The sequence below is a fragment of the Simochromis diagramma genome, unplaced genomic scaffold (assembly GCF_900408965.1).
Source record: "Simochromis diagramma unplaced genomic scaffold, fSimDia1.1 OVJJ01000603.1, whole genome shotgun sequence".
Taxonomy (NCBI): Eukaryota; Metazoa; Chordata; class Actinopteri; order Cichliformes; family Cichlidae; genus Simochromis; species Simochromis diagramma.
Genome location: NW_024387414.1, coordinates 6,461,510 through 6,485,288, shown reverse-complemented (window position 1 = coordinate 6,485,288; position 23,779 = coordinate 6,461,510). Strand labels below are relative to the sequence as shown.

Genomic DNA, 23,779 nt, shown 5'->3' with positions numbered 1-23,779 from the left:
TTGACACCGATTAAAGCTATATTGTTTTCTTTTATATTTCTATATGAAATCTAAGTTGATCTATAACAACAGATCAATCATTCAATAACGTAAATGTGATCAAAATAACCGTGTAATTGTTATTTTGTTATTGCTTCTCTACATTTATGGTTACAGACTCCCTTACTACCTTACTACAGTAATGTTACTGATAATATTATTGTTATCAGTGTAATTAGTATTGTTGTTATTATTTTACATAGCTATAGCATTAATATCATTACTGTGAATAATTCTAAAGGTGTGCCATGCATTCAACTGTTCGCTCTCTGTATATGTGACTCATATTGTTAGGCTTTTTTCACTGAGCAGGAAAATAAAATTCTTATCAGCATGTGTACAGATAATGCTTCCTTTATGTAACCCCGCTAGCTGTTTGACACTAAACATTTGAAAACACAGTTCTGGTGTCATAGTTCAAGAGCTGCCAGATGAAATAAAATTAAACTTCCATCATCTACATTTACAAGAGCAATATTTTCATGCAGGTGTTTTTATATTTCCAGCATTAAAGCTGCAGACAACCTGTAATGGACCTTTGTGCAGCAAGTTAACTGACACTTATGCTCTTGCTCTCAGTTGAAATCTAACACAGTTATCTAAAACTTAGAAAAACATTCAACTCTTCTAAACTTAATTACTAAGAAAAATGTACTGTGTCATACTCGTGGTACTTTTCCTCAAGCTGATGTTGGGCAACAGCCAGAAAACCCAAACCTCAGTATGAGTACACATGCACACACACACTGAATCCTAGCACACAAAACACTTTGTAATTGTAAATCAATACACAATTATAGTACCATCGTCATAACACACTGCTTACTGACCTCAAATCCCTGGGCGCTGCCTGTGTCTCAGCTTTCTTCTTGTTTGCACAAATATGGCTAAAACAATACTGGAAACCACTGTCATTTAATGTGGACACTTGCCAACAGAGACTCGAGGTTTAAAACTACTAGGAAACTGAAGTTTTTCCATGTGTGCAGATCTGCAGCATCTGTTGCTTTCCAGAAACAGATTGCATTGAAATATATGATCAATATTATTCACTTATTCACTTCACCTGTTTATTTAGAGTTGTGGCATATCTGTGTTGTAGGATAAGATTGAAAAGTTGAAAGGGGTCATAGCTTTTGGCATTCTTAGCGTCTTAAATGTTCTTCTCTACATGTAAGGTTGACCTGATGAAGAAGGGAGGAACTAAATATGTTTGAGATTAACAGTTTTTAGCTCATCATGACCTCAGAGCCACGAGTCAGGCAGTGCTTCAGGTCACTTAATTTTAAAGTAAAAATGATGCTAGATTGCCAGATCTCACCTTTGTTTTGAATAGGGTGAAAGAACTGTGTGGGAGGTGTGGCTCTTTCAAGGCCCTTGCTAATTGGAATCTGCCATCAGCTCATAATTTAAAGCTTACATAAGTTGACCACACAAGAAGAAAGAAATTATGGGGCTCAAAAATTTTAGAGTGTTATCAAAAGTAGCAACATTTCGGCTCATTTTAAAAAATAATCTAAGAAAAATGCAGAAAATGGAAAACAAGCTTGAAGACAAGAATAGGTTCAAAATCATCTGAAATGTTCAAGAGAAAAAAAACCCCAAAACCTATACAAGTGAAGAGCCAGCTATCAAAGCTCTCCAGGTTACTGGCAAAAATGTTTCCCTGTGAACTGTCAAGATTTCATGAGTGGAACCTCCAAGGACTCAGTACAAGATGCAAACTCTGATAAACATCAATAAATTGAGAACTCACAAATAAAGAAAGAAACTTTCAGACTTCTAGAGAGCGGTGAAGATCAACATCTTGCAAAGTGCTGAAATGAATGGAGGAAAAGAAAGAAGCAGTTTATGGCCCAGCGCACCACCAGCTTTTTTTAAACGTGCTTGTGTGTGTGTGTGTGTGTGTGTGTGTGTGTGTGTGTTATGGCTTTGGGCATGTATGGCTGAAAATTCACTGCATGACATTTCATCTATCAGCCAGATCTTTTCAACTTGAGTTCTTCAGGGTGAAGAGCTGGACTATGCTCCATTGATATCAGCTGCTTGATCTCAGTCTGATAAAGATGCATTCATTCCCTTCTTTAAAGTCAGAGACACTCCACAGCAGGCAGAAGCTGTAGGTGTCTGCAGTGAAGGCTGCAAGAGCATCACCATGGAAAATACAAGGATCGGCTGATGTCTGATGTCTGTATGCCACTGACTTCAGGAAGTAATTGGACTGTAAAGGCTTTTTCAGCATAATACCTAAAACTGAAACTTTGAGTTTGAAAACAGCCAGTATGTGTGTGTGTGTGTGTGTGTACATATCTATCTATCTATCTATATATGTATATATATATATACACATATATATATATTGTATGTACATACACTAAGATATTTTATAGGGTTACTGGTTACTGTGTAAACCAACACAGCTTTAGAATTGACAATGAAGTCTACATATTTTCAACCTTTGTGTCATTTTGTGAATTCCCATTTCTCACCAAAACTAGAGCACAGAATTCTTGGAGAGGCTGTTAGTATAATTAATAATAGTGTAATCCTAGATAATTGCATTAAAATATTCCAAAAGTCACCAACAAACCATACCAAATGTTGAGAGGTCTAATTCAGTGACTGGAATTAGTGAAGGTAAAGCTTAGCAGACAGCTAGTGTTGGTGTTAGGACCTACTTGTCACTCAAAGCAGCCATGCTCTTAATAACCCATCACATTAACCACGTAACCAGGTTCATTTAGAGCAATCAGCAGAAAAACTAAGCCAACACAGTTCGTCAAACTGACACATGAGGCTAACCCCCAAATTAGTCAATCCTCATAGACTCCCTGTTAAAACGTCCAAGCTGAGGGATTAATATGCTTGCAGGCTGGTCTCTATGGTGACCTCTAACCTTAATATAAGTTAAGGCTTAAACTTAAGTTTGGCTCTGTTGGTGCATATTTTGATGAAAATTTTCTTACTATAGTGTGGCACCTTTCCATAATGTTTGTGCTCATGTTGATCACGTTCACGTTGATTCAGAAAATCATTAAATTATTATTAAATTGAATTATTAAATAATTATAAAATGCTCAGTCACACCAGAGTTAAAATAGGATGCCAACCTCCTTGCAAATAACTGATGGTTGCCTAGTGACTGCATTGAATTTCTTTTCTCATTTGGCAACTGATTGCAAGTATTTAAGGTGACTGAAATAAATGCCATCTAATTTACAAACCTGACTGCCAATATGTTGGAATCAATTAGAGCTGATCAATGAGCACAACTTGTCTGCAAATAACTGTCAGGTTGTCAACTGGTTAGATTCTAATTATATTCCTATATAAAAGCAAGGTTGCCAAGGCCTGTGTTATTTTGTAGTGAAATTGCAGTCCTGCAGCAAATATGTTGTGGAGGTATTTCTGAGTCTCTGTTTCAAATCGATGTCAATCTGGCTGAATGTACACTAAGTCTTTAATGTGAATTACTGTTTAATATGAATGTTTGTGTATGTAGATTGAAACTGGTTTACAACAGATGGGAAAAGAATTTGTGATTTTTACTAGTTTGTCAGTTAATTGTCAGATTGTATGTAATTGCCTGGTTTTATTCAGTGGAATCTAGTTGACTGATTACAGACTGACTCTGTCTTATTACTATCCTCTTGACACATCAGAGTTGCTCTGACAGCAACTGACTGCGAGTGGTTGCAGACCTGGTCCCTATCTTTGGAGCCACTATTTCAAAGGCAATCAATTCCCAAGTTCATTGCACACAGTTGCAATAATTTTGGTTATCCCTACGATGTTGTAGCGCAAAATAAAATATATGAAATGAAATGTACCTCCTGTTAAGTTGTCATGAAAAGGAAAATAAACTCAATAAATAAAAACTGATTTTTGTACCAGGCTGGTACAAAAATCAACATGTGGGGTTTTTTTTCCTGTTGTAAAGTTGGACATTTTAACATGGGAGTCTATGGAAAAGCCTCAGTGGGCCTTAGATAAACAGCATTGGCTTCATTTTTCAGAAGAATAGGTTTCCCCTTGGACTCATCCTGTAGTATCCAAGGATATAAACTATGTACCTTTAGAAATACCAAACTACCTGAGAAAAAGACATATTTCTATCACTTCTATCACATCAACAATGGATAGAAGAGGAGAAGACAACACAGACACACACTGAACCCATGCTGTTCAGCTTTGTGAGAGATTTAGATGAAGACAAGATTTAGTCAAATTCACACATCTTTATAAGACAGGACAAAATGGAAAAAGAGATCGTCTGATTGTTTGAAGACATTTTCTTAAGAGAGTCACATTAATACAAAGATCTATCATGGAATACCAGTATTTTATATACTGTAGATGTTATACCACATTTTAATATTCTGTAACATGTGTACATGGTAATATGCCAACTTTGCTTCAAAAAGTGTTCAGTTAGTTCATCCAAGAAAAAAAAAAAAAAAAAGACTTTTTAAAGAATATTCAACTCACCATGAAAGGATTACAATACCCTGCAAACGCTCACGGTCTGTGTCATAATGTCTTTAAGCGTTTATCTTTACCACAAGAGAATACACAAAAACTCAATGCTTTGGGTAACTCAATGGACTGGATCTCGCCTTTCATACAAAATACTCGAAATAACCAAATGCTCATTAATGATTTACACAGTCCCAAGGGAAACAGAGACAACATTGTGATACTGTGAGAATTCATGTCAAGATAATAAGGAAGAGATGTGAAGAGCTCCTTTGTAAACCACTCTATATCCAGATACAACATGAAATAAAATAGTTGCCTGAGGTTTATCATTCAGTGTGTGAGAATGCTTCAGGATCCACTCTGAAAGAAATAACTCATTTCGCCAACTGAGCACTTAATTATGAGATTTTTCAAAAGTAATATCTGTTTGGTTCTAGGTTTTGAGTCGAATTGGATTTTAGAACAAAACTCTTCATATTTCTCTTTAAGTTAATACTGTAATTATTTTTAAAAACTGCAATGATACCACACAATTAGCTGACCCACTTCAGTGGTTATTATTTTTCGTGTACAGCCCAAAAATTAAGACAAGTATCCGCCTGCTGCAGCCACGTCTCTGTAATTGTAACAGGAGTGTTTTTCTAATCAGCCAACATCATTCTTGTGCAGCTGATGGAAGAGAAATCATGATAATAGTAATAAAAATGCAATGTGTTTCTTTTAACAGCGTGTATAGTGATAGGATCCCGATGACATCAACCTATACTACTTTAAAATAAGAGGTCTACATTGGGGAAAAATATCCTATTTTGCTTTCTTGCTGAGCGTTAGATGATAAGATCAATGCAGCTCTCATATCGGCATTGACAATGTATAGCTAGCACCAACAGCTTGTGAGTTTCGCCTGGCTCAAACGCTGGAAATAGGGAATAGCTGTTTGCAACAAAATTAGCTTCCCAACATCTAAAAATGCACTTCAGTGTGGGGAGAAAGAAAGTTGGCCAGTAACCTCAGTTTAACACAATCAAGACATAAGAAACCAAAGCTAGCTAACCCTCCATGTCCAGTGTAGCTTACCCAATTAGCTTACTCCACCGAACTGTATTTTTGAGAAATGTGTCACATTTTATGACACATTATATGTTAAAACCTTTTGAGCTTAAATTTTAAAATTTGTTACAATGTAAGGAACATTGCTACAGTCTACAGAAATTTACTAGCAAAGCAGCATGGCTATTACTTACATTTTCAAGTTTGTAAAGTCTTCAAAAGTACTGATGTTTATCAATCAAAACTCTAGCTATGGCTTTAACTGACTCTTTTAAAAAAAAAATCTGTTTTTGCAGCTATAACATGAATGTTGAACATACTTAATATGTAAATAAGTAAATAAGCTAAACAACTAAATTTATCGTTAAAAGCATAAAAAATTGGTCTAATCACCGGATTCACAAAGTGTCGACCGTAAAGATACTGGAGGCCACAAGTGTTTTCTAAATGGCAATTTTAGGAGAATTGAGTTTGTGAAAAACAGCTTCCAGGGTGTTTACATGTGGACAAAGTACTTAATCCTACTCTATAAACTTATCCGATAAAGTGCTGTTATATAGGCTAACTCAAATAATAATCCTTCTGGTTTTAATCTAAGGGATTGGTTACAAACTAAAGTTGATTTTTCTATTAAAGTTTTTCTTTTGAATTTGTTAAGGATTTTTTTAAAACTTGGGTTTGCTATTATTCTTCATTTCTGACCTCTTTCTAATCCTGGATGCTTCTTATATCTTATTAGTTGAAAGAACTTAATTTTGAAAATGAAGCTGTTTATGGAGAATAACGTTCAACAAATATCAAAAGTTATCCATGAAAATGGAAATGAAATGTTGAATGTTCTACTTGTGTAATGACCAGAGATGTGATCATGCATAAGATTTTAACATTTTAATCTGAGTGTGAGTGGTCTGACGTTTGGGGTTCACTGTTTTAATTGTTTCTAATTGGCTACTCACTCTAGCCGTTTTTTCCTTTTCGTAAATCAGTAGCAGTTTTGGGTATATTCGGCTTAAATAGGGACATAAAAATTACTTGGCAGGTTTTCCATTACAATTTCATGATTGAATAAAAAGAAAATCTGAAATAGGCCTAACAATAAAATTCAGAGCAGAACAGAAACTGAATAAATAATATTCGATTTAAAAGAAAAAGCTTTTTATATAATTATTTTTCAGTTAAAACATTACTTATTATTCACAAAGCTACATATAAGCTCTATCAGGATAAATATACGTGTTAGTTAAAATGTCAATGTGCTTTTCAACAAGTTTAAAAAAAAAAAAAAGCTTAACTAGCTGATGCTTTTTTTACTAAGCTGAGCTGACTATGTGCTGAAACCTGTAGCCACATATTAAAAAATAAGATATAAAAGCTGCATTTGTTATAACTCTCAGCAAGAAAGCAATCATATTGGTCAAAATGTCAAATAGTTCCTTTAACACATACAATAGGCTGTTTAATTCAAGACAACAACCCTGCGACTCACAAATGATGAATACACTCAAAGCTACAAAAACGCTGTTTTTTTTTAAGCAGTTTTACATCAAAAAGCTTGAATATGACAAAGCGTGTGTATGTGTATTTGAGGGCTGAGGCGTGAGATATTACTAACCAACTTATAATTCTTGCCATAAAAAGCAAATGAAAAGGAACGTGAATCCGAGGTTTCATCACCTCTTTGGAAAGTGTCATGTTGAACCATGGCTCTGAGTCATCCCACGTTCGCCAAAGTCTCTTTGATTCGGTGTCAGTGGGCTTTTCGCATTGTATTCACTGGCATTCACCTTCACCACATTAGACAACCAGCACTGACACGAGTAATTCCCAAGGAAATCTCCTCTGGATTAGGATGAAAACAAATACCATAGCTTTATACTTTAGCCATCCAGATCACAGTCAGAAAAGGAATCAAAGTAACATCGGAAAAAATAAGTTAACATAATTCTGACACATAGAATTTTACAATATGTACATTATCTTTAAATTAAAATAGATTTGTCAGTTGTCTGATTGGGTAGGTCCTCTACAGAGCGCTGCTATTTTCCAACCATCCAGTGTTATTCCAAAGAGCTCCCTTTATGAGCTCAGAGCCAGCCAATCAGAGTGCAAGTAAGGCTTCCAACGTCAAGTCCCTGCCAATAGTTTGTCGGTGGCGTCTTCAGACAGGGCCAAGCCCTTAGCAACACACATGGGAGACCCTTCAACACCTTGACAAAAAGAAATAAATATAAAATATATGTAATATTTCTATATATATTCATAAAACCAAACCTAGGATAGATTTGAACTCTGATGTCTTCTCTCCATAATATAATCAAATCGCGGCCCCTTCCTACTGCCAGTCCACTTTCCTTTCGGTCTCCATTTTTGTGTATTTTTGCAGTTTTTCAAAGAAAGAAAAAAAAAAAAAAGTCTTCTTCAAACCTGTACATCTTATACACAAGTAAACAAAATGTAAAAGTGCGTGTTTTTTTGAATACGTTTTATCCACTATATCCAAAAGTGTTGCAGGCACTTAAGTCCTTCCCAAACAATGCAGGTGTTTTTTCGACAGTGAAGCAGGTTGGTTTGGTTATTCCTGGATCCGTGTGGGTCGTTCTGTCTGTATGTCTCTGTCGATCTTTGCGTCTGGCGAGGCCACTCACGGGCCGCTGCTAGCCCAGGATGTCCAGGTAGACCGGAGTGGCTTTTCCCATGGCGAACAGGACCTTCTGAATGTCCTTAATGTTCAGTCGCTGCTGTGGTTCCCGCTGCCAGCAGCCTAGCATGATGTCATAAACCTCCTTAGGACAAATCCGTGGCCTCTCCAGAACCCGACCCTGGGTTATGCACTCAATGACCTGCAGAGGAGACAGGGCAGTGGAGTGAAACAGGAGATTCTCACTCACTGATTGCTTTGGTTTGTTCATAATGAGAAAGCGGTGACACTGAGCAGAAATGTCCTTTGAGGTTTGAACTAATGAAACTGAGATGAAAGAAATAAACAGAACACATTCAATCCTAAATTTGGGCAATAATAAAAGGGAAACAAGACTTTTTTTTTTCTGTCCCACAGCACAAACTAACAATAATACTGACTATTTGGTGGGGCTGGGATGTTTTAGATGTTGTTAAAAGGCTGATTGATCTTTTCTCTATTGTGCTTGCGCACTAATTAGCCAGATGACTCACTGCTGTCGTGATAATTTGGCTTCACTTTCCAGGGCACTGTACTTTAAAAGAATGGATAGCAATCTATTTGTGTGAAACGATTGGGGGGGGGGTGTCATGTTATGGAAAAACTGTGATTTCTTAACATTATTTACACTTCACACTTGTGTACTAATCAAAACTAGCTCAAACATCTTTTTTTAAAGTTTTCACTTTTCAAGGCGTAGAAATTAACAACACAGCTGAAGAGGGAAAACAGAAACTTTCCCCGTAAGGCATATTATGGTGTCATGCAATTTCACGCTCTTGCAAGTTTGCAGCACAACAACAGTGTCAGAACAAAGGATTTGATAATCTACTGATATCTAAAGCCTAATTTTCTGCAAGGAACGTATGACAAACTTGATCTGTGTTTAAATAAATGTGACTTTACTTTACTCAAGACAGCAGTACACGTTATTAGAACAAAACAGGAGGGACACACTTGATCTATTGTTCTACCGTTTGTTTACTTTCTGTTATATTCCGTCTGTCATGTCTCATCCCCAGATGATAAGAGTCTCTAAAATGCGGACGGGCTACCTTTAAGACTGACTGGAGCCTTTATGCATAATTCCACAATCGCAAGCGCTACAGCTACAATCAAGCAGTAGCTTTGGAAAATCCACCCAGTGCTTCTCTAACTGTGGTGCATAGAGCCACTGCAGGGGGTGGGGGAATGTCATGTTTTTGGGGTCCTTTATGTGTGTGTTGGTACAGTTTTTTTTCTTTGCGTTCCTGGTTTTCTCTTTTCTCTCAGTTATGTTTAGTTTTATGGCGCACTGTAAACGTGTTTAATCCCCAAAACCAGTTCTACTTCTAACAGTAATGTGATTGGTGTGTGCACGGCTGCAGTCAAGTGAACTGTGCTCTGGTCCAACTGAAGACATGAGCCTTGCTCAGTTAGACCCAAGCGCGGTACACAAGTAGTGTGATTGGTATTCGAATGCTTCCTCAGTGACAGTGACTGGCCCTGTGAAAAATCACCGTGTTATGTAAATAGCAAATCTGTAACGCATGTGAGAGGCCAGTGTGTCACCGCTTCCAATTAAGCTACAAAATGCATAAAATCATGAAGCTCATTGTGCTCTCTGAAGCGAAGTTGAGATGTTGAAACAAAGTGAAGTGTACTTGGGTCTGCGTGTAAAGAGCAGTTTGAGCACAGGACAGCGAGGCAGTGGGAAGATGGGACAAACACACTTGGTGTTGGTACGAGGCAACCATGCTTAGTGTGAGTACACCCTCGGTCTGTTTTGTCTCTCTGTTGTTTTACTTCCTCTTTTATTTAGTTTTCTCATGTTTAGTCTCTTGGTTTTAATTTCTGATTTTGTTCCTTTCCCTCCTTTTCCCTCCGTCTATCTTATCCTTTTTATTAGCATTTGGATTTTATTTTCCCCTGTTTTTTGTTGTTAATGATAAAGAAAAATGAGGATTGTTTTATTGATCCAAACTATTTTAAAACCACAACCTCCTAAACTTTGGAACAGTCCTCCTCAGCGTATTAGGTCGCCTAAATCTGCTGAAAAAAAGGATTTTGCCCACTAATTTGGGCCACAGTTTACATAAATACATGCATGTAGACCATATGGTTAACTATGTGTCTGCATGTGTCGGCTTTTATTTCAAATAAAGCACTTTGTAAAAGTGTGCTTTAAAAGCGCTATGCACATAAAGTTATTATTATTAAATTTGCACAGAGACTAAGCTCGTGTTTGATGTTATTAAACATCATGGGAGCTACATTAATTTAATGGAATAACAATTGTAATCCATCAGGTTCCTCTGCGTCGTAATGATAGAGCTGTGATATCGATAAATCTGTTAACTTACACAGTCAGCATTTTTCTCAGCTTCCCTCTCTGGCTTCAAATTAGCGAGACTTTATTAATATATCAGGTCTTCTCCAGTCTTACTGACCACACACATTCACAATCTGCTGCTTTGGCTGTAGCAGCTGTGTTGTTTTCACCCTGTATTAAGTGTTTAAATTATTCATACTCTTCCCATAGTATAGTTTTATCTTTGTTTGTCAAGTCAGCTGCTCTGTTGTAAGTAGACCTGTCAATGTTTCTGGTTGGTTATTTGCACCCTTTCATGTGACTTATTATGCTGACGCCTACTTTTGTGTGACCACTTATTGTTACAGTTCAGGTGAGTGAAGCTAGATAATATAGATAATATGTATTCTGCAGGGCTTTGGTGATTTACAACCTTTAATTTTCCTTGACATAGTACTTGGACTCAATTAGAGCCTAGAGTAGTCTCACTTCCCATCTGAGATTCAGATTGTAGCACGCGTCCTTCGTACATACATCATATACTTGCAAATATGATAACATGTACTAATAGACAAGTGAAAGTGAAAACAAGGGTGTGATTAGTCACCCTAGTTCTATGATCACAGTTGGGGTCTCTGATCGCAGTACAAAGCATAACTCCAACCCCCTCACATAATAAGCAACTTGAGAGGACAGATAAGCAGCAGCGTGAGGGCAGATGTAATAAGGCTGGACTGGGATCAGCTGCTGCTAATAGGCCAAGGCAAGAGGGGCTGCACAAAACAGAGCAGGTTGGCTATAATATCCTTGACCATCAATTTAGCACGCAGTGTAGTTTTCACCTTTTGCTTTCTGCATAGCAGATTAAATGAGAATTATGGTTTATTTTCCAATAATGTATCTACTGTGGGTCATGATAACTTTACACTAGGCACACGTGCCAAGGGTTAACTGATGGCACGGCCATAGCTGGACTGGCCATCGGGCATACCGGGCATTTGCTTGGTGGCCCGATGATTTATTTATTTATTTATTTTTTGTAACAGTATAAACAACGAAAGGTGTTGGATTGGCCAGATGCTGGCCGGTGTGTAAAAATAACTCAGTTGTTTGGTGGTGGCATCGCGGAGCCTCCACAGATTCAGTAAAATGAACAAGTGATGGAGGCCAGCACGTGGATGAGGGAGATCGGAGGCAGGACGAGGAGAGACCCGAGGCGGCCGCCGGTCCGAGCGTCAGGTGAACTGAACTTCAGGTAAGAAGTTATGACCTGCAGTCTATCTGGGTCAGATATAAACCAAGTTTAGGTGGAGTTTATTTTCGTGTGTCTCTGTATTAACAGACGTGCCATATTGGCTTACTTTATTTTTCTTATCATTCTTGTGAGGAGACCATAAATAGCATTTGTATTTTCTGTTGTACAGTCCGTTTGCTGTTATGGAGTTATGGATAAAAAGTCTTTTTTTGTTTCAAAATAGCTGATAACTATTCGCTGATAGCTGCCAACATCTGCAAACAAATATAATTCTATAAAGTGGTTCTATATAGTGTGTAACTGTTAATATAGAGCGTTATTAAATTTATTGCTAATGCAAACATATGGCACACTGACCTCTGAGGAAATTTTAAATGGCACTCGCCATCAGAAAGGTTGCCTACCCCTGCTTTACACTCACAACTTCCATGATAGAGATTTTGGAGAAGTGAGAAACAATGTGTGAACACCTTGTTCTGGAGTGGTTTGTATTAGTTTTCTGCTTCCTTCCAACTTCTTTCTTCGAAAAATTTTATATTCATTATTTTAACTGGAGAGATCATACCAAACATGGTACCCAGAACATTAAATATTTCTTACAGCTTTTACTTAAATTCAAGCACCAACATTTATTTAATGGGTCGAAGACCCAGTGTTTTGTGTATTATTGTTGTTATTCTATGATTTCTCCTTTGAATATGACTTCTTGTATTCTGAGTTCTTTTTTTGTATTCTAGTTTTAAGGTTTTGTTCTGTGCTCAGTCTGTTTCCTGTTTTACTTTGAAGGTCAACGTATTCCATTTTGCTTCCTCCCAATCTCGTCTTTGTAATTAGTTTCAGCCGTGTTTCCCAGGTGTTTGCTCTCTGCCCCGTTCCCCACCTGTATTTAGTGTCTGCATGTGTTCCCGTTCATTGTCGCATCGTCTCTAGTACTAGCCTGTGTGTTCTGTTTTCATGCCCCATTTCTAGCTCTCCCAGTTTAGGTTTTGTTTTGTGTTTGCCAGCAATAAAGCTGTGGTTTTTGAGTCTGAGTTCTGCCTCTGTGAGTCTGCATATCAGGTCCTTTTCCTGCCTGCCTACACACAGACCATGACACCATGAGCTAACCTGCTATTCCATTCTGCTATCACATATAAAACTAAAACAGGGGTCTTGGTTAACGGGCACTAAGCAGAATAAATGTTTGAGACATGTCTGCCACAGAAAATGCATCACACTCTCTGCTAAAGAATGTATTTCTCTGTATAGAGTACATATATTATTATTTGCTGTATTTAGAGATATCAAAAAACCAACCAATCAAACAAAAAAAAGCAGATAAGCTGGTCGGTGTAGCTCCGTAGTGGATGATAGTGGAGCCAGTGGAGCCCAGAAGTGTGATGCCTGTTTGAAACATGTTCCTACAGTACCCACTGTCACTGAGTCACTAATGCTCATTTATAATTATTGCAGTAATTTTTCAACGACTTAAACAATGACAACAACTGAATAATAGGCACGTGAATAAGTGAATAACAAGTACAAGAATTTCATCTGTACTATCTGTACGTACAAAATTACATTTGGAAAACAATTTACCTTCTTTGGCTGTGATATAATAAAGCACTCATCTCATCACAGTTTAATCAGCCGAGTGTTTCATTTAGCATGCCTAAAAACTTCTTCTGCGCAAGATGCAGAAAAATATGAAAATATCACATTTGTATAAAGCCCAAAAGCACATTGACACTTCTATTGATATTTCCATTCTATTGTAATGCCTGGGCTTACCCTACAAGCGTAATCCTAATTGAATTTTATTGATTTAAAGCAAAGACTTCAATGAAAAAACAGACCGCTCACGGGCGTTATGTAATGTGGGCATGGGCATCAATTTATCACCTCACCAAAGAGTGAAGAAACAACACGAGGCAGTAGATTAAGATCCAGAATAGCAGTGGTCATTTAAATCTGCTATTAGCAAGCTCGGGATTTCAGCCTTTCCCCATCGCTGATGACATGTGGGGAAAGATTTTGATGTGCTTTGCAATGAGCTGCCCTACTTGATGTTTGGAAATGGAAAAGTAGACTTTCACATTTACCACTAGGTGACCTGGAGCTATAATTTCCAGTGTGTGCATGAGATTCTGCAATTCAGCCTTTGATAATATGTGTGTGTGCTATATCTTGTGAAGGTTTATCTATCGTGCTTCAGGCGCTTTTTACCTCATTGTTACCCAGCTGAAACCAAGGCTGCTTCCCATAGGTAAAGATCTCCCACAGAATGACTCCAAAGCTCCAGACATCGCTTTCCGTGGAGAACTTCCTGTACATGATGCTCTCTGGGGGCATCCAGCGAATAGGTAGCATGGTGTGTCCTCCAACCTGAGAGGAGAGTAGAGGAGCGGGGAGAGGAGATCTTTATTGCAAACAGAAATGTTGCAGCTAAGACAGCGATAAGAAGACTCAGTCATCAACACAACTCCCTGGTGTCTGGGGATTAACTGTCCATACATGTAACTGATACTCTGGGCTTAACATCTCATGAATGCCAGCTGCACTGCTGAATGTTGACACTGATGCAATATAGAAAAATGCTGACAGCTCTGTATGCATTGAAGCAACAGAAATACTTTAGGTTATCGTATAAAATGGCCCCTTTGTTCTTAAGTAAAACAGCAATCCTTTCTCTGCAGAAGTACAGGCATTAAGCAGAGGATCAAAGTCTCACAGCATGGAGCTGAATGTGGAATTTAATCAGTTTTTAAATAAATCAACCAAGGGGATAAGAGAGCTGCTGAATACACACTTATGCGCCATCATGGTAAAGACGTTCATGTGGCTTCTAAGGAATGTGATTAAATTCAACATAGCGGCATGCAAACATGCGTTTCTAAGATCTACACAAGGCAGGGACAGTTGAAGAATAGCACATATCAGCTTGAAGCAGTTTGGTGTCTGTAAACCAGCAGCACATGAAATGAAGTCTCCCCTTGCTATAAATCCTTTCAGGGTGGATATTAATCGATTAGACAATCACCCATTAATCATCAGCTTCCATTAGCAGGCATTGTTTTAAGATCTATTTCCCATTCGTGTCAGTGACTGTGTTTTAATCATGGCCGTGTCGGGTTGAATAAGACCGATGTGGGAATGAGCTGCAAAGTATTGCAAGTTTCAGCTCAGAATATGAGTGCAGTATCACTTACGGTGATTACAGTGAACGCTTTAAGTGTATTAGAAACAGATTTTTGTTTTAAACATGCAGGTGGTCTGACCTTTGCAGGAGAAAGTTTTAGTGCTATTTTCTGATTGCCAGAAAAGTTTACTGGCAATCAGAAAATAGCTTAAAGCGCTTAAATAGCCTATCTGTCATAACCACATACATGTCAACACATGATTAAAGTTCAATACTCAGGCCATGTGCTGATTTCATGAGACAACAAATGTGGTGAAAGCTGCACAAATATATTTGGATGATGAGTACATGTTTTTCTTTACTTTTTACTGAGGTAAAGGTTACTCTCAACATTTCCAAACAAAGGCTTAAGATAGTAGGATTATGATTACTAATTAACTCCCAAGAGTAAACATCTAATAGCCTTTAATAGACACTTAGTGTGTTTGTTGCCATATAGAACTAAGCAGACAGCAGTCTACATAGTTCTAGTTTATGTCCTAATCCTACTTAATCACATTCATTTGTAACATTCTAATACAAATGACTACTTACAATACTAATTCTAAGCATTCTGTTGCCCTATCACTTCCTGCTGTCATTTATTTGTATTATCTGGTTCAGTTTTTGGCCTTTGCTGTTGTTATCTTGACAGTTCCGTTGAGATAAAATACGATGGATTCTAAGCCTCTTTGAGGTTTTTATCTCTAAGTCAGTGAAAGCACTCCTGCAGCATATCAGACACACATCTATCATCTGTCCATCATCAAAACCACCCATCCATCCATGCATTCACTGATCTATCCATCCATCCATCCATCCAGCAAGCAAGCAGGCCAGCAAGTAGGCCAGCAAGCTAGCCAGTCAACTACTCTTTTGGGCTCATTTTCTGTGCTTAGGACAAAATAAAATCCACAGTCAGACGTGCCATAGGCTCTGAAATCATCATTAGGAAAACCTCTTAGCTTGTAGCTGCATTCACCCTCATATGGTTCCTCCTATCTGTACCTCTGGGTTACAACACAATCAGATTCATTTAATCATAATAAGCTCTTTTCCCAACTCCATTTACCAGCTCCAACATCTGTGTGCCTTCAGCTGTGAGTGCTGCGTGGCATTTTAAGTATCGAGAAAAAAAACTCAGCTCAAGTCTTACTAATTACCTCCTAGTTCCGTAGCGCGCTCATTGCACATTTCCTTTGAAAGTCAAACACAATCTCCGTGTGTCAGCTTGACGTAGCAGATGAATCTTGGTGGATGTTTTCAAAGAGACATAAGATTTGTCAGTTTGCCAAAAGTCTACTCCTTCCTGGGCATTTATTCAGAGCGTCCTTTACTTTGTACACTTCATCAAATTTAGTTGCCGAGTTAGAGGCCTCTGTTTGTTTTCCTCTATATGTCCTTCATCTGCAACCTTCTCGAATATCTATTAAAAGCACCAAGTTTATGTGTTAGCTCTTTCACTACTGACTATTAGCTACTTTCAAATTAGTCTTTTGTAAAACTACACAAGACAGTCTTGGAAACTATACGACACAGTCTTAGAAAATATACCCAAAAGTATCAATGACAACCCTGGCTGCCCTTACAGGCATATAGTGAAGCTCAAGCAGCAACCTCCAGGGTTGAAAAATGAAGCTCGCCTCACAAAATGGACCAGGAACGTGGTGTTGGTCCCTTTTAATAGAATTATCTAACAAATCATATGTCTTGCTGTGAAGTGCAGCGCATCCAAGAAGCTTGTGCTTCAGTTTTGGTAAGTATAATCATATCTTTGCTTGGGCTGGATGGCAATCACACCTCGTTAACTGCGCTTGCTAGCATTGCTAGCTAGTTCACATGTTTCAGGTTTCTGTGTTGAGCTGGGCTCTCTGCTTCATGGTAAAGAAAATCAACATTTTAATTCTAATTAATAATTTTAATGCTGGATGCATTCTTGGCGCTGCATCTAATATGAGGCCTGCACTGTAGAACTAGGAAACTTTAAACTGAATAAATGTAAATATTAGATATTACCATCCATAGTCTAATAAAGGAGAGATGCAAATCACTTTAGAGAATTAACAGCTTAATTCTATGTTTAGACTGAATTAGATACACAAAGAAAACATTTATACATTTGCACCATTCACCACTTGCCCACTTACAAAGAAATGAACAGTCTCTAATTTTTACATAAAAGCTATCAATTTATAACATTTTGTATTTTTATATATGTTACCGTCCATTACTATTTATAATTATTTGTAAGACTGTTTAATGCATTTATAAAAATAATCTACAAACCCAGACAGAATGAGAGTGGACTCGTCTGAGACGCATCTCTTTGCAGTAGGGGGGCGACTGGTTGTATTCTGGTTATATTCGTACATAACAACAAGGTTACTGAGCATTTATGTGAGCTTTATGTAATTTTGAAGCTAAATTGCAACTGACAGCAACTACGCCATTATTTGTGGAATTGAATTTATGAATTTCAGTTTTAAGTGCTCTATTTCTGCTGATTTGTCACAGTTAATGACCGTATTATCACAAACCGATTTTGTATAATTGCAAACTTGACTCCATTCAATCACAACCTAACAGCAGACTGACTGGTCTTGTGTTATCTCGGCCTTCACGCACCAAAGTCACTTTGAAGATGGCAGCTGACTGTGAGTGGTCACAGACAGAAAGAACCATTTCAAAGGCAACAAGATATCATGCTTACCGCACAATCTTCCAGTGTGACTGTAGCACTACTCAAATGGTAGCTTTTAGAACATATTAACTAAGCTTTTCAAAAAAGCCACAGGTCGCTCATCTACATTTCATGCTCTAAATGAGTCATCCTGTATTAACAAGCCAACATTAGCATTTTCCCTAAGTTCAGCTATACCAGGCAGATAGTAGGTTGAAAATAGTTATGACTCAGAAATGACTTGTTGGGTACAAGCTGTTTAATTTTAGTGATAAAAAGGTGTCAAGTTCCATTTTTAAAAGTTGTTAGATATTATAATTGGCTAAATTTGAACCTGTAAGTGAGACTAACATTTAAAAGAGAAACACAACCTTTTTTGAAAAGGTTAATTTTGATGACTGAAAGTCGCACATACAATTTTGTACACACAAGTGAACCAAAATGTTCAGTGGAAAAAAAAAAAACTCATGAAGGTGCCTAGTAGAACTACCTGGTGAATGGTTTGTAAGCCTTGTTATGAGATATACAATGGTAACCTATCATCATACAAGAAAGAAGAACCCCAAGGTGTTTTTGTGTCCTCGTTTATTGAACTCCTGATTGTAGCTCCTTGTCTCAGGTGTCTTGACTAAGTCGATATCTGGTGTGCAGAGTGTTTACCTGAAAGTGTTATCCCAAAGTTGTATGCTTTTCTCGGACTGAATACAAATCAATATTTGTACACAGGGCCTGCAGGTCAACAAGACCAATAGAGACACTATTCTTTACCAACACCTATATGCTGACTGAGAATCAGAATCACACTCCATTAACCTCCAGCATGTCAAACTGGAGGACACTGGAGGACGTTTCTTCTTTACTGAACACACTTTCATTATTCTTCAAATCCATTCACTTCCATATGGATGGGAGATGTTTAATATATGCATTGTATCCTGTAAGATTTACTCATCAAAATGGCCACTGTCACATTTTCTCACAAAAATGTAATAATAATAATTAAGTATGAATCATTTCAACATAATGGCTGAAATATATAAAAACAGTCTCCGAAAGCAGTTTGGAAACATAGATCGTTAAAAGTATACTTCACAGATAATGTGGATTTTGAATTTCTATTTGTTATGACAGACATTTGCATTTCTGTCAAGTGCAGCGATGTTAAGTCTTTCTACTATTCAGAGCTTTATGCTTTAAAAACCTTTTCCCTCTTTTTATCAGGAGGATTTGCAGAGTTTTACCTCCATTCTCCTGCTTTACATTGACACATGTTTATACCTCAGAGCAGCCCAGTACAACCACAGTCTTTCACTGAACCCGCCAGGGGTTAAGTGCTGTGCTCGACCGTGTCTCACTGTCGAGTTGTAAAGTACAAAGAATCAATGTATCATTCTCCTGAATCCTATAGAACCCCGGTTGTGCTTCTCTATAAGCTGCTCAAGGGCATCTGAGGTGTTACACAGATGCATCCTTTACCTCTTCATTTCTTGAGGCTTGCTCCGCCATCTCCCTGCCTAAACAATTATGATCCGTCACCACCTTGGAAGATAATCAAAGCTGCTGTTTTTCCTTCCTTCAGTGGTAGGACAGATAAAACAGTAATTAAGATAAACATAAATTCATGAAGCGTTCCAAATAAGGTGCCCTTTCTCCACATCCTGAATTAACACACTTATTGACAATGCCACTGGCAGTAGTTCTCTCTTCCACACACCCTTAAACTCATTCTTTAGGGTTTCACTTCAAGCTAAGGGCCAAATGAACACAGACTTAGACTCTACCTGGTCTCATTACACATGGCACAGTTTAACATTGTACACAACATTGAGCCAATATTGATGCAGAGACCAGTCGCCCCTATTATGCAAAACCTCTGGGTCGAGGTAAGCTAGGTGGGCCGAGTGTGAGGTGAAGAAGTTGGCGAGGGGCTGTATACCAATCTGTCCCTCTGTGGAGCTTTATAAAGATTAAACAAAATTAATTAAGTTCCCGTTAGTCTAAATGACTTATCTGAGGTCCTCCCTGCCCACTGCATGCAAGGCCCAGCCTCATCAGATGCATACTAATGATTTAACCGGAGCCGCCGTGGCGAGGGGCATTAAAAGTGGCTGACTCGCTGCTTCCCAAATGATTGCATGCCATCACCTTGGGTTTTTGTGACAAGGCCATGGTAATTAGCTTGGAACATGGGGGAAAAGAAAAAAAAAAAAAGCTGAACACATAATAAAAATAAAATAATTGCCCCTGTAATTATCCTCATCTTTCTCACTCAATGTCACATCAAGAAGCTGGCAATGCTCTGCGGGGAGTGAGGAATGAGTCTGGGGCTTTTTTTGTTGCTGTGTAAACTGGATTAGTGCTCTGCCTGTCCCACCGTAGCAGGGGAGTGATTGGATTAACGGCGTGGAGAGCACAGCAGCATGGCAGGGGGATAGATTACTGGCCCAGTCGGGCTCTTCGATGGGCGCACCGTGGCCTGTAGGGAGCCCTAGGAGGCCCCAGACATCTTAAAGGGCCCCGATAACCATCTTGAGACACTCTCTCTCCCTGCTTTAACCGTGTTGCTATCTCTGCTCTCCCAGCTCAAACAGCAACGAACACAAGTTCACTTTTAGAGGCTATGATGTCCATTAGGTTTCTACCTGCTGCGCTGCTGCCAAGTGGAGATAAAGTGGTATCTACTCTGGCCACTGCACGCCAGTGGGTGGTGAAACTTTCTGAAGGTATTTATTTTTTTAAACAGGCACACACACACACACACACACACACACACACACACACACACATTTCACTATAGCTATCATGCAATTGTACTTTATTTTCTGTATCTAGCTCGCCAGGCTGATACTACCTTGAGGAGAAAGGTAGGGCCTCATTGTTGTTGCTGACTTTGAGCTGCATCTTGAATATGAATTATTTAGATACAGCTGGGTTTGGAAATGTCTGGACACTTCAATAGAACAAATACAGTGGGTTAAATGTAAAGTGCAAACCATGATCAGTGTCAAGATTATACGATTTACAATATAATTGTATAATAAAAAAAAGCAGTATTGATGATAAAGTGATGCTACAAAACAATATGAGAGCCTGACATGTTTGTGGCTCTGCACATCCTGATTCATCCTAACAGGACAAGGACCCCTTTGACATTAGTCCACAGGGTCACTGCCAAAGTCCCTCTACAGTTGCTGATTGTACTCCATGCAAACATCTCTTAGATTGAAAAATGGCTCATACAGTATTTTAAAAAAATAGCTTGGAACTTGTTTGGACTGAAAAAAGAAACAAATATTTGTTTTTTTTTAATGATTTCCAATCTTTGTGTCAGGTTACGCTAACCAGATGCTGGCTTTATCTTTAAATATCCCATACAGGTATAAGAGTGCCATCAATCTCTCCATTTACGTCTCAACAAGAAAGCAACAACATTTTCTAAATTTATAACTCCATACGGCAGTCATCATATAAGACAGCTGTGTTCTAGGCAAAGAGACAAGAACAAAACAAAAGAAACCTAAGGGGAATGGTAGAACAGACTTTTTTTTATCCCTCCATGCAGAAATAATAAATATGGCCTGTGTACTCATTAGCACCAAGCTGCACACAATTTTGCGGAGCTTGTGCTTGATAAATAATGCAGCAGAGGAGCGTTTCTTTGATCCTTGAAAAATAAGAGAAACCTGGTGACCATTTTTCTTCAAAGAAAGGCAGTGCAGGTAAGCGCGGGCTTTCTGGCAGAGACACTAAGAACACCAAATCCTTGAAAATGAGTCATTAGATTGTAGCAGTGTTCGATATCCCATAGTCCATAACCATGAGTCAGTGTCTCTAAAATCATTTCAATTTTCCTAACAAATACTAAGTGTAAGATTTGAATTTTTGTTCTCCTTATTTCCCCAAGCAAGGTTTACCGGACACATATTTTTCATCCTTGGTAATTATCAGCTTTACATTTAGACAGTTTTGCGCTGTTTAAGTACGTCGACTTCACGGATTATTTTTGATGGTAGCGATCAGGCGGAGACTTTTACTTCCAAAATCAGACTTCTTTATTTGCACTTCACAATAAAATACAGATGCATCCGGAGACCTAGCTAACTAGCCTACTTCCGCTACGTCTAGCGAGGTCTGGCTCACAACCGGAAGTCAACACAATCTTATGGGTTCTGTGTCCCACCCATTGTACCACCCCCTACAACTGTCATTCCTCTGGTCTTCCCCACCTCAGCACTCTAGATAAAATCACTTAAGTTTAAGTTTCCTAATCTTCCACACTTACAATGAAAATATAAAATCATGAGTACATAATCACATTTCACACAAGCACCACTTCCCACAGCGCTCACAGAAATGAGAAACAACCCAAACTTTGCTAAATGAAAACACTGAAGGTAAAAATCCTGGATAATTTTAATAAGAACTGTTGAAAGAGTAAAAAAAAAAGTAAGCCTTTACGTATTATCATCTGAGAAGAACCTCTATGTCAGTGTTAATAAAATGAGTCCAACCCTCTATTTAAACTAGAAGAATTGGTGCACAGCATTATAGTCTGACTGCAGCTTTCAAGTAACCAGACTGAAAACTTTTCACTGAACTTTTCACTTTTCCATGCCTTGGGAGCAGAATATGACACCAATTGCAAAATTGCTGTTAATTACTCTTACAAATCAGAAGCTGCCTTGGACTCCTGATTAGACAGAACATTCAACATAACACTCTTAGACAACCTGCATGAGCCCCTTCATCTATCCTGCAGATGCTTCTGAAACTTCCGAAAACAACAACAGAAAAACAAAAACAGCAATGACTTGCTTTTCATTCTTGCAGCTTTAATGCCTAGCCACCTTTAGAGCATTCACTGTCATTTTGCCCACCTAACCATGTATAATTCAGTGCCTCACTCTCCGAGCCCAGGAAAAACATTTCCTGATATATCGCGAGGTACTGGTATAAAACAACTTCAGAGCAGGCTCGGGTGCTGCCGTCGGCCTGCACTAGGCTCATGCAGTTGTCTCCTTTGAAACAACACAAAGGTATGTGCCTACAGTGTGAGGATGTGACAGATGGAAGTGATTTAGCACAATATTTGTCTTTTTCTTGAAGTTGCTCCCTCCTGCTGCAAAGTGTCTTTTGGGCAACGAGCATGGATACGACTAGTCAGCTATGGCAGTATTGTACTCTTGGCGGGACGCTGCTATTTATAATCACTCAACACAGGGAAAGTGTCCAATACTGTTAGGAGCGCCTTATCTCCGGGCTCTGTCAATATTCCTATGTGTAGGTGGGCACTGATGCTATCCCATCGCACCAAACAGCAGCTTCACTGCAATTCAGGCCACACACATCCAAATGCACACAAATACACGATAAATTCAAACTAAGACTGGTTCCCTTTTTCTTCTTCTACAAACCATTTCTCTGGTTTCTGTCTAACCCAACATAGTGATTTAAAAAAATATTTCCATTCCTCACTGCAGAGACTGTGTGTGTGTGTGTGCTGATTCAGTAAATTATTCAATAAATTATTCAACCATCTAAAATTTCTCCAATAAATTCACCACAGAGTTTGAAGCTAACGTTCAACTGGAAAAGTTACTCAGACTGACTCCCACCAGGCTGTTCCTGCAAGGCCTTTTTTTTCCACTGTCCCACTGTGTGTGTGTGTGTGTGCGTTTACCCCTAGCTCCTTTGTTAGCCTACGCAGAGCATAACTACACAAGAACAACCATCTGCTTGTTTTCATCTGTCAATGGGGAGCATACCATGTTTGGAGACTGAGCTCATCACCCCCACCTGAGACCTCTGCTGGTGGTAGTCAGGGTGATAAGGTGTGCTTGGAGGCTCACCTTATCACCCTCATGTCCAACCTGCTCTGCACGGACACCCCATACAACCAGCAGAACATATCAAGGACATGGTCCCCCATGATCCCAGCTTCCCACTCCCTTAAATATATTATACTGCATGTTTCACTCACACAAAAATCTTAAATGCTTACAAAACATGTCAAACATCCCCTGGTTGCCCAATTTGGCTTTATATCTGTTAAATCTTCTTGAAATTACTTTCTTTTGAGACCAAGCCAATAACTCACAGCACTGATATATTAAGCTTATAATTGTTAAAACAGCAACAGACAACTGAACCAT

General features: G+C 38.5%; 1 protein-coding gene across 2 annotated transcripts in view; it reads right to left on the bottom strand.

Annotated features, from left to right (window-relative positions):
* Positions 1-3,968: 3,968 nt before the first annotated feature.
* Positions 3,969-23,779, bottom strand: part of ntrk3b (neurotrophic tyrosine kinase, receptor, type 3b) — a 219,926-nt gene continuing 200,115 nt past the window's right edge. For both annotated transcript variants that reach the window (XM_040011809.1, XM_040011810.1), the window contains 2 exons: positions 13,996-14,154; positions 3,969-8,408 (listed from right to left, as the gene is read on the bottom strand). In XM_040011809.1, the coding sequence (XP_039867743.1) occupies positions 8,223-8,408; positions 13,996-14,154 (345 nt within the window). In that variant the 3' untranslated portion in view covers positions 3,969-8,222. The remainder of the gene's footprint in view (positions 8,409-13,995; positions 14,155-23,779) is intronic.